General features: G+C 48.5%; 2 protein-coding genes across 2 annotated transcripts in view; both read right to left on the bottom strand.

Moving 5' to 3' along the window:
- swap70b (switching B cell complex subunit SWAP70b) overlaps positions 1–3774 on the bottom strand; it is an 18629-nt gene extending 14855 nt beyond the window's left edge. Inside the window, exons 1-2 of the mRNA XM_076028618.1 lie at positions 3590–3774; positions 1460–1600 (exon numbers count right to left, since the gene is read on the bottom strand). Coding sequence (XP_075884733.1) covers positions 1460–1600; positions 3590–3685 — 237 coding nt within the window. The 5' untranslated portion in view covers positions 3686–3774. The remainder of the gene's footprint in view (positions 1–1459; positions 1601–3589) is intronic.
- A 945-nt stretch (positions 3775–4719) lies between these two features.
- wee1 (WEE1 G2 checkpoint kinase) lies at positions 4720–10462 on the bottom strand. Its single transcript, XM_076028623.1, has 10 exons — positions 9454–10462; positions 8512–8720; positions 7995–8061; positions 7683–7855; positions 7170–7438; positions 6999–7088; positions 6300–6385; positions 6022–6192; positions 5756–5901; positions 4720–5611 (listed from the first exon to the last, which is right to left on the bottom strand). Exons 1-10 carry the CDS (start codon positions 9946–9948, stop codon positions 5455–5457), a joined length of 1863 nt encoding a protein of 620 aa, XP_075884738.1. The 5' UTR covers positions 9949–10462; the 3' UTR covers positions 4720–5454.
- Between the last annotated feature and the right edge of the window lie 215 nt (positions 10463–10677).

Consider the following 10677-nt stretch of genomic DNA (forward strand, 5'->3'; position numbering starts at 1 on the left):
ATTTCAAAATAAACCGAGCTGAGCTGAAGCCTGTGTCTTTCCAGGTCGCTGCTGGTTCTCCAGCACACTGCCATGACATTAGAACCCCGTTCTTCGTGTCTCATAAAAACCGCAGCAACACCTGCGGCCGCTTTGGCTCTCCTTCTGGCGGAACGTTAAACTCACTCACTCGTCACTTCTGCTTTTTTTGCAACGTGCTCATGTGGCACAGCGCCGTTATCGCTGAGCTGAGGCAGCTGATGATTGTCGCCCGACCACAAACAAGGCCTCCCCCTCTCTCTCTCTCTCTCTGCGCTGTTCCTCGCAGCAGAGCCGGAATCCTAATGAACACGTGGCGATGGAGCAGCACTGACAGACAGGCTCCTGGTTGTGGAGCAGGGGTGGTGCTGGTGGTGGTGCTGGGGGAGGGATGGGCGGGACAAAGGCCAAGAGTGACTCCACAACTTTCTAATAAAAGCTGCTCTTTCACCGTTTTGACGCCGTGGCCGCTGCTGCCGGTGCGTCACTCAGTCTGACACGACCGAGCGTCCAGTGTCGGCAGGCTGTGCAAGAGAAAGCCGAGGCGGAGCTTAGCGCCGCTAAATTGTACCGCAGTGACTCTAAAATAAAACTGCAACTTGCATCGATGCAAAAAAGGCCCTGATCGGTCAAAACAGCAGCAGCTGCAGCTGCTGTTGTTACTTTGTCATCACTGCAGCTGCCACTGGCCTCATCAACATGTGACTGTGTCACCTGGTCCCAGAAGAACCAACTAGAACTTGAATATACTATTCGATAAAATAATTGCTGAATAGATTATGTATTCAATCCATTTTTTTCTGTTTCAAAAAAGAGCAAAACACCATGGGGCTTCAAAGACAGATATCTTGTTGCAATGCTTCAGTTACTTTCAATAAATTATATATATGTATATAAAAATCTTTATTCAATATAATTAATCATTAACTTATTAATGATTAATTATAATATAACAATAAAATTATTATTATTATTATTACTGCATAATGTCCCATGATATATATTTTTCCAACTATTAGGTGGGTCCATCTGCTGCTGCTCTGGCAACCCTCTGTCAAGTTTTAGAACCCTTGTGGCCCACCAGCCAAAAAGTTTGCCCACCCATGAACTAGAACCATAGAAGAAGAAACTATCATACTTAAATTGTGTAATTTCCAAAAAATACTTGGACTTGTAACTTGAGTCACAAGACCTCAGTTACAAGTGTCATTATCATCTTTCGCAAACACACTGTGCAAAGACCCGCCCCTCCATTTCCTGTTGATTGGCTAACACTCCTTTGCTTGCTTCTTATTAGCAGGACGCTAATAATAACATATTCAATACTCATTGGCAAATGTATATGACTGGTTTCAATGTGATGTTGACACGCAGTTAGGGATCTGCCTCCGGGTCGTTGTGGAGGCGGTGGTAGCGAGGCCAGTGGGCGGGGTTTTCCTACCTTGTCCAGGATGAAGGTGTTGAGGTACGGCATGTAACCCTGGTTGGAGACAGGACCCTCGTCGTCGTCCTTGAAGTGCTCCTCCAGGGCCACGGGGTCGTGGGGGATCTTCATCACCGTGCACAGGTTGTGCGACAGCACCTGGCCGGGTAAAAGGAGATAGAAAAGGAGCTCTGTGAGGATCCACACACAAGGGACGGAGGGGTGTCATGTGGAAATGCGTCCCCTCAGCGATTACGTGTCTTTTAACCAAAAAAAAACCCCAAAAAAAACAACCAGTGGAAAATCCAATAGGGCCAAAAGTATTTTAAGACCACTAATATTTTAGAAGATTTCCACCTTCGTGTGTGTCAAATGAGGAAGAGCTTTATTTATTTGTTGCTCACACGTTCCGGCCCGTATCCCAGAATGCCTCTCTTCACTGCAGGGAGGGAGGCAGGGAGGGCGACCTTTGGCGTGGATGCCTTTGAGACGGCCGAACAATGATGTGCTGGGTGTGCCACACGCCTCAGAGCTCGCCACAGGAAACTCAAGAAATGCATTTCTAGTGCAGCAGCAGCAATCGCAGCAGCAGCAGCAGCAGCAGCAGCAGCAGCAGCAGCAGCAGCAACAGCGGCGCTCCTTCCAGCCTCGGAACAAAGCTCACAGCACATCTGACGCAGATGTGGGTCAGTAGTCCGAGCAGTCGGCAGCCAGGCCGGCACTTCCTTCCTCAGGACCAATCAAATTAAAGCCCGTCCTCGTCCGACCTCCCCCCCGATACCCCTTCCTACCACCAACTCACAGTTTCTGTTTCTTAACAAAAAACTGGAGTGAAAACAAACTATGACGAAAACGGTGTGAGCCCATTGAAGTATCAATGCGAAATAAGTGAATCAAAGTCAAATCTGGTGTATTTAGCCCTCTGTTTACAGCCTCCTGCTGAAAACTAAGCTTTGCTCGACTTAACATGTTTGGAAGAGGGGAGTGTCAACAGGGGGTTGTTAGAGGGCAAAGTTAACGCCAAGCGGCAGGAGACGAGGGGGTTGCTGTCACTATCTTTGTAGAGGTTTCAATGCCCTTTGTGACATCACAGAGGGCGTTTCAGAACATGCTTTCTGAAAAGTGGAATAAGGTGAAGAAGCAAAGGATGGAATTTTCTCAATGGCAGCCTTCACTGCAGGGTGGTTTACCGCCCCCGCCCCCCCCCCCACACACACACACACACACGTATATTAGTACACAACACAATTCAATTTTGCTGCTCATGTGACCTTTAACATTAGAAAATCTTTCAAATTTGAGAGTAAAATCTATCAGTACATTATTCTTGAGTTGCAGTTTGATGTGTTGTGTTTAGCTCAGTCACCCTCATGTGTGCAACACACACACAAAGTGTGTGACACTCTGGGAAGAAACAGGAACCTGGAATGATTTTAATAGAATTCCGTCTGAAATCTCTCACAAAGTCGCACATCTTACAGAGATTCTCACAGGATGAAAGCTAGCTTAGCTGATGGACACAGAGAATTTCCCTCCAATCCATCACATCAGTAATCATAAATCATCACCTGTCATCTTCAGTTTCTGATGCTCGACTTTCTAAAGCCTGCAGACGATTCTGGTTCAGACAAGCCATTCTTTCAAGGCAGATCCTGGAAATGACATCCTGGGTCATTTCCCTATTTCTCCGTCTAGACTTTCAAAACTAGAAGTTGCTGATGAAGGGATGCTGAGCCGGTTGACTGAGGTTCTCCGTCATCCTTCTCTGCAACACCAGGCCTGGAGACTCCACCACCAGCCCCATCATCACGTTCACGTTAACTCCAAACCATTGACTACGACTCTATTCCACCGGTTTGCACTGCAGTGTTGTTACTTTGTCGTCGTTTCTGCCTCCCCTCAAATCTCGCTGGCTGTCGCCGCTCGCGGGGATCCGTCTAAATACAGAAACAGGTGCGTCGGGTGGCGCGAGGCGTTGAGTTGAGAGTCGTTGAGGTTTGTTGTTTTTATACGCGAGCCGAAAACGTCCTATAAACAAAAACTTTGGCGCGTCTCTGTGTTTCCTGTTTCTCCCTTGACACGAGGAGGGAAAAACGACAACGGCTCTCGTTCAGTTTAGTTTAGTTGTTGTGTCTTTGTTGTTGTTACCTTGAGCTGAGATTTGGACACCTTCCCGCTCTTGTCCACGTCCAGAGCCGTGAACGCGTGCCAGATGGACTTGAGCAGCTCGTCCCGCAGCGCCATGACGGTGCGTGAGTGTGACCGACTGACTGACTGACTGAATGAGTGTGTGTATGTGTGTGTGTGTGTGTCTGTGTGTGTGTGAGAGAGAGAGAGAGAGAGAGAGAGAGAGAGAGCGCCACGGTCCCGCTGCTCTGTTGCTCCCAGCGTCCGAGGAGGGGTGGTGGGATCACGTGTTCTTCTTTTTTTTTTTTTTTTTGTATTATTATTGTGCGTGATAGCAGCACCCCGCAGCGAGAGAAGAGCAAACTGAACACGAGGTAGTTTTTTTTTTTTTTTTTTTTTTTTTAACTTTCACTTATCCAAGTTTTTTGGGTTTGTTTAAAGCGAAATAAACTATTTGTATCTGCTGTTAAATCTGATCAGTTAGTTATTCAGAGCGTTTTGCATCAGCGAAGCTTTGATCTGCTTAAAAGATGTCAACATTTTGGTTTTACTGTGGTGCAAAAAAAAAAAAAAAAAAAAAACCCTGTCCACTTTTTTTGGTCTCTATCCTTTGACAATAAAATCTCCCTGAAATGACACTGCTATCAAGTTTTCACTGCCGTGTTGCCTTCAAAGGCCTGTTATCAGTTGCTGGAAGATCAAACTACGACTTTATGACTGCATTGATACAATAAAATAAAAAAAAACTTCACACTATCACCTAGATAAAAGATAGAAGTGCTATGTTGTTTGTTTTTTTTACACCATAAGAACATAGTGTGAATGAAATTCTTGTTGTAACTTTAAACAGTTTTATGCTTCTTTGTTGCCACATTTTAAAAATCACCGCAGCAAGTGCGGTCAGCTAACAACCGGTTTTATTTCACTCCAAAGAAACTTTAAAACAAAGCAAACGCAGTCCGACTCAGCCGCGTTGAGACAGAAAGCACATGACAGCTGGTGTAAGAGATGTGAATTTATTAAAAGAACATATTGGCATGTTACAGCAACAAAAATGTTTCTGATAAGAAGTTAAGACAATAATAACGGAAACAAATGAGCGTAGTGGGGAAAAAAAACAAAAACAAACAACAAAACATGACATGAGACCAACAGGACAATGATTGTTCTAATGCTACAGGCAGGGTTGGCAGCACCAATCAGCAGGGTGGGGAAGGGGAAGGGGGAGGGGCTCCAACGCCTCCGATCAGATCCAGCCTCCTGCAGGAGGCAGCGACACTCGCTGGTTGTGGTTCTTCAGAACGACCCCGACTGGAAAGCAGCCGAACTCTGACACAAACAAACATCAATATAGCAGCAGCTTGAGTTTCTTTCTCTCTTTTTTTTTTCCATTCTTCTCCTCCTTGTTACAGATAAGTTTCCAAGTGTTGCCTTCAAAGTGCTCCATGAGCAAACGGGTCAGTTCTCAGAGCCTCTGGTACCCGGCATCAGGCTTTTGACAGGCAGTAAGGTGCACGCGGCTACGGCGAGTACATTCACACGGGGGAAGGGGGAGGGGTGATGCAGGGCCAGGCACCGCTGCAGCGTCAGTCCGGCTTCGTCGAAAGGAAGTGCAAGCACAGGGAGTCTGACGTCGATGCAAACTGGAGGAATGGCAGAGTGTGACAGGTACGGGAGCTACCTTAAAGGAATGAGGAACCATAAGAGTCCCACTGAGCTGTGGGTCAACAGTCTGTAGCGATGACCGCCGCTGCCAGGTTCCCCCTCAGGGAACGAAATGAAAAAGAAAAAAGAAAAAAAACGAAAGGAAAAAAAGAAAAAGAAAAACAGGGTCCATGAGCTTCCACGGTTCACTTCCTGTGTGGGCCGAGGAGCCCAGCCGGCCCTCAGTAGATGGTCAGGCTGACCGAGCGGTTCATCTTCTTGCCGATGAGCCGGGAGGTCCTGGGGTTGGCCTGGACCTTGGAGCGGGTGAGGACCTGGTCGGTGGAGAGAACCTTCTCCTCGGCGGCAGCCCGGGCCTGCTGGGCCTTCTTCAGCTCCCTGATGAGAATCAGGAACAGCAGGTTAGTTTAGGAGTTAGTTGGGAAGGAAACAAGCGGCTAGGAGGCATTCTTGTCCATTGCATCAGCTGCTGTTTTTTGTTTTGTTTTCCATGTTAAGGGTCATTAGTGAACAGCAACTCACTTTTGCAGGAGAGCATTCTTGAACTTCTCGGCGTTGAGCTCGATCCTCAGCTGATCGGCGCTCATTCTGGCTGTAGTGAGGAGCACTGGGTGTTTGGTGAGGTCAGAGGTTGAAGGTCGAACGCTCGGGTCAGGGTGGATCATCAGCTAATGAGAGGGGGAGGGAGGAAGGGAGAGTCAGGGCTTGGTCGAGGAGGGAGGGCTGCTGATGGAAATACAGACGTCATAATGAATCATCCAATGATCTCCTGCTTCCTGCTGCGGTACCTTGAGGAGGCCGAGGAGCTCCGGGGAGAGCACTTGAGGGATGGACGGCAGTTTGCCCCGTCGGATCTCGTGCCACTTGTCGCCGTTGGTGGGAAGAGGCTCTGCGCCCGAGGCGCTGACCACCGTCAGGGCCAAAGCGAAGATGTCGGCCTTGATCAGGTTGCTGTAGTTCTACAGAGATGATCAGACACACGTCAGGTCCTCTGGCAGTCTGGACTCCATACAAAAAACAAAACAAAAGAAAAACAAAGAAGAAGCAGTCTGACGCGGTGACGAACCTCCTGAAGCACCTCATTGGCCAGGTACCTGCTGTCCCCCTCCTCCACCTGGGGGTTGTTCACTCTCGTCACATGACCAAGATCACCTGGTCCAAAGGGAAAGAGTTCAACCATTATGAAGGCATCAACATTATTGCATCAGGTAAACACATACACACAACACTTAAAGGGCCCATGTTCAGCTTCACAAACTGAAATATTTATTTTATTTTTGGGCGAGACTTCTTAGTTTTTTTACTCTTATGTTTGTTTGTGCAGTATAGTCCTTTTTTTTTCTTTTTTTTTTTTACTATTTATGTTATGGATGTACACAAAAAAAAATGTTTTTTCTTTCTTTTTTGTTTCTTTTGTTTTCTATGTTCCTTGAAAATCAATGACAATTTAAATAATAAAAACAAACATCTGTCTGTCCTGAGAGTGAATTCCCAGGAATGAGAAAAATCCATACTTTTAAACTCATATCTGTGGCGATCAGACTCGCCCTCAGGCGTCACAAAGGGCACTGATACCTCTCCCTGATTAATGACAAAAACAACCCCCGCCAGGCTCCACCCGCTGAAACCACCTCGTTTCTGTCTCCTCCCGGAAAAACACGCGCAGGTCAAAAACAAAGCATCAGTTTTCAGCGTGAAACTACAGAATCGCTGATACTTGCGGGAGGCTGTAAACAGAGGGTGAGACGTCGAGACGATCTCTCACCTATCTTGTAGACCACGCTGGTGGCCAGGCCGTCTTCCTCATCAAACTCGTCACAGCTGGACACCGTCTTCCTGGAGATGAAGATGTTGCCTGCGACGCAAAGTTTCCCGTTAGTTTCGGTCCAAAATTCACTCCACGTTCGGGGGTTTTCAGGTCTTTCAGGTCACTCACTTGGCTTGATGTCCATGTGCACCAGCGACATGGAGTGGATGTCCTTGAGGCCCCGCGTGACCTGCAGCAGCAGGTCCTTCAGCTCCAGTTCCGATAGGCAGCGGAGCCGCCGGTAGTTCTCGCTGATGACATCCGACAGCGTGCCGCCGTTGCAGTACTCGTTCTGGATGAGCATGTGGTCGTCCTCAGCCCACGCCGAGTAGTAGCGCACCACGTGGGGGTGCTGGCCAAGCACGGCGTGCGCGTACACCTCCCGCAGGGCGTTCTGCCTGTAGTTGGGTGGGGGAGAGGGGGGGACAGGATGTTTTAATTAAAACAGGTCTGAGCCGGTTTCGGGGGTGGGGGGGCAGTCATTCCAGTCGACAGCCTCCATTAAAAACCCTAAACTGTGCACAAGCAGCAGCAAGACCGAAGCACAGCAACTGTTAGATGGAGCATTGTTTAATTCATTTTTTTTTTTTTTATGAAATCTTAAAAACCCAGGAAGAACTCTTTGATCTGAGGTCAACTCACTCGTCCACTGATCCAGCCAGCGGCTTCTTGGACCTCTTGATGGCGTAGATGCAGCCGTCCAGCCGCTTCACACACTTGAAGACGGCGCCAAACTCGCCGCTGCCAATCTTCTCCAGCTCCAGGAACTCTGAAGTGTACCTGGACATCATGTTGCTCTCCATCATGGTGATCCTCTGAAGAAGGGAGAAGATTAGGCGTGTTTAACAGGAAAAAAACAAAACAAGTAAAAAGAAGCAGCTGCCCATGTAAAAAATAGCAAAAGACAAATTAATATTTAAACTAATATGCAAAGGTGGATGGTGGTGTAGTCACCTTGGACGGCGGCAGGATTTCCTCCTCCACCTCAGCGTCACTTGCCTCCATGTCTTCTCCGCAGGAGCTGAGAGGTTCGAGACAATAGGGAGTGTTGATTAGCATTCTGTACAGCAGGGGGCAGAAGATGGTCAGGGTGGAAGGGGGTGGGGAGGGTCCTCACAAGCACATGGCAAAGTTCACTAGTCACCATGAGGTGTTGGTCCTCTGCCAAAACTTCAGATAACGGCTGTAACGTATCAGATTGTCATGACAATGGACTGCGACGCGTCCGAGGTGGCGAGTGAGCCGAGGGATTATCAGGCTTTCACCAAGTTTTAAACAGCTAAACGGGCGCTTGAGATCACACGATACTAATGGCTCTTTGTCACAAAGCCAAAAACCCAGCGGCGGATTGACGGTCCATCAGATAAATCTGATTTTTGAGTGATAAACCTTACAATTAAAAAAAAAAGAAGAAGAAAAGAAAACACAAGGGGACAACTTTTTTTTTTTTTTTTTTTAAAGAGACCCTTACTCATTCCAGTGTGCGCGCTTCCTGTTGTTTCTCTGCTGGGTGGCTGACTGGATGAGCACCGGGTCGGGGGTGAAGGGGTTAAAGTTGACCAGTGGGGTCTGCTGTCTCCTGCTGCTGTCCATGATTGACTTCCCTGCAGGCTCCACATTTTTGAACAGAGCCACCCTCCGACTGGACGATCCTGGGCCGCGGGCCCTGGACAGCAGGCTCTGGTGGAGGAGGAAACATTCACGGCATTCAGTTAGAAGACAGGGGAAGAAATATCAACCAAGCAATCGTGCTATATTTCTAGTTCACATTGCGTTTGGCACTCTCGAGCCTGCACTTTGAATCTGATGCAAAAGACAAATGCAACAAGGCAATAACGTCATTTTATTCTATCTATAAACTAGAAATACCCCTAGTATTTAAAGTGTGATTCTAAATAAATCCACTGGGGATTTTTGAAGAGAAATCATGTGGAACAACTTCAATGAATTATAAAATATTGAAATGCTTGAGGGCAAAAATCTGTAATACTTCCAGGTACAAAGGCATGTCAAGACAGAAGAAACCAGGTTGAGCAGTCATCCAGCTGACAGCGATTCAAAGAGCATTATGCAATAGTTAGACATTAAGTGGGTCACTACGGTTAACTGGCAGTGGTCCCAGCATTCCTTGCACTTTCAAAAAATAATGAGTCCGTGTTGTCTGAGAACCTCGCCTTTGCTCGTTATGTCACCTCCGTCTGTGGCCAGATTGAAGTCACATTAACCAAGTCACTGGGGTGCAAGTGACTTTTGAAGACATTGCAGAAACAACAACAAAAAAAAAGTCACGCCTGAATGACTTTACTTGCAGGAGTGCACAGCGTTTCTTGACTGAAAACCAATGCAAACCGCCGTTGCAACATAAAATCAAGCATATGCACCATTTATATCGACTTTACACGCCGATACCAACCTTTGGTGTGTGCGGTGTGTCAAACAGTCTGAGGTTCCTGAAGGTCTTGTGCGGAGGAGTGTCGGGACAGTCCGGTATCGGGGAGCTGGAGCCCTCGCCGTCGTCCTGGCTGTAGGAGCGCTCCGGCGAGCCCACATACAGCCGGGAGCTCTTCCTCGGAGACGGCGAGCAGCGCGTAGAAATCACGCTGCCCGGGGAGCGCAGGTGGGCCGGGGACCCGAGGCTGTCCTCGTCCCAGAGCTCCACGTCGTCGTCCCCACCGGACTGGTTCAGTGGGCTGCTGCCGCCGCCGCCCTCCAAGCGCTTCTCTGCGGGGTTGCGTCTCGCTGGCATCGGGGAGTCCATCTCCGTGAAGCCGGACTCTCCGCCGGTGCTGTTGTTGACGTCCTCGATCGGGTCGTCCTCGCCGTCGCTGGAGATGAACTGTAGTTTCTGCCGAACGGGGCGACACTTCGAGGAAGGGGTGCCGTGTCGAAGGCGACCGTAGCCGGACATTGTGAGGGTTTAAACCCCGGCGTCGATGACGGAGGGGGAGGGAAAAAAACGGTATCACGCGGTTGAGCCCCCCGACTGGAATAGGGGTGGAACGCAACAAGTGTCCGTTGAACTACCTTAAAGTTTAAGGTAAAGCAGAAAAGGGTTTCCCGAAAGTCCAAAAAAATAACAGAAATAAGTCAAAAACAGACTGGTAGCGGACACACAACTTGCTCGCGACTCGACTCCTACACGCCCATCCAGCACGGAGAAATGGCCACGGAGTCAAAGCTAGTTTCGCCTAGCCGAGCGGCGTTATTTACCGTCACGGTTTCGTCCAAAAAGTTTCTCCAAAGCTCCCGCGGCTGCTGCCGTTTCGGTAGGGTATCGGTATCAGTCCTCTCCACGTTCGCGACTCAGCAAATCGACGTCCGAACGCAGCAAACGCGAGTCGATGTTTACGAAAAGGCCGTTTGAATAAGACCAAAACTGCCCCCACTCTCTCTCTCTCTGCCCATCACGCGCGTGGCCAAGGACTTCCCGCGACCGTTGGTCACATGCGAACGTTCGGCCAATCACAGCGCACCTCGAATTTTTGAAAGATGGGCGTTCCAGAGAGGCTCCTCGGTGGGTGACGTCAGCGCCGATGGGGAAGCAATATGGCGGGAAGGGCGCTTTAATACGCGTCCAATGAACGACGGCGCAATAGAACTAAACTAAAATAATAAACTGATTAGATCAATGGAACGG

Source organism: Nelusetta ayraudi, unplaced genomic scaffold (assembly GCF_046127955.1).
Source record: "Nelusetta ayraudi isolate G7.1 ecotype Tasmania unplaced genomic scaffold, CSIRO-AGI_Nayr_v1 ptg000026l, whole genome shotgun sequence".
NCBI lineage: Eukaryota > Metazoa > Chordata > Actinopteri > Tetraodontiformes > Monacanthidae > Nelusetta > Nelusetta ayraudi.

Coding starts and splice junctions, on each gene's coding strand:
- wee1 (XM_076028623.1), bottom strand. CDS start 9,948: ATGTCCGGCTACGGTCGCCTTCGACACGGCACCCCTTCCTCGAAGTGT. Junction 6,193..6,299: donor CCAATGAGGTGCTTCAGGAG/GTTCGTCACCGC, acceptor TCATCTCTGTAG/AACTACAGCAACCTGATCAA. Junction 5,612..5,755: donor AAGAATGCTCTCCTGCAAAA/GTGAGTTGCTGT, acceptor GATTCTCATCAG/GGAGCTGAAGAAGGCCCAGC.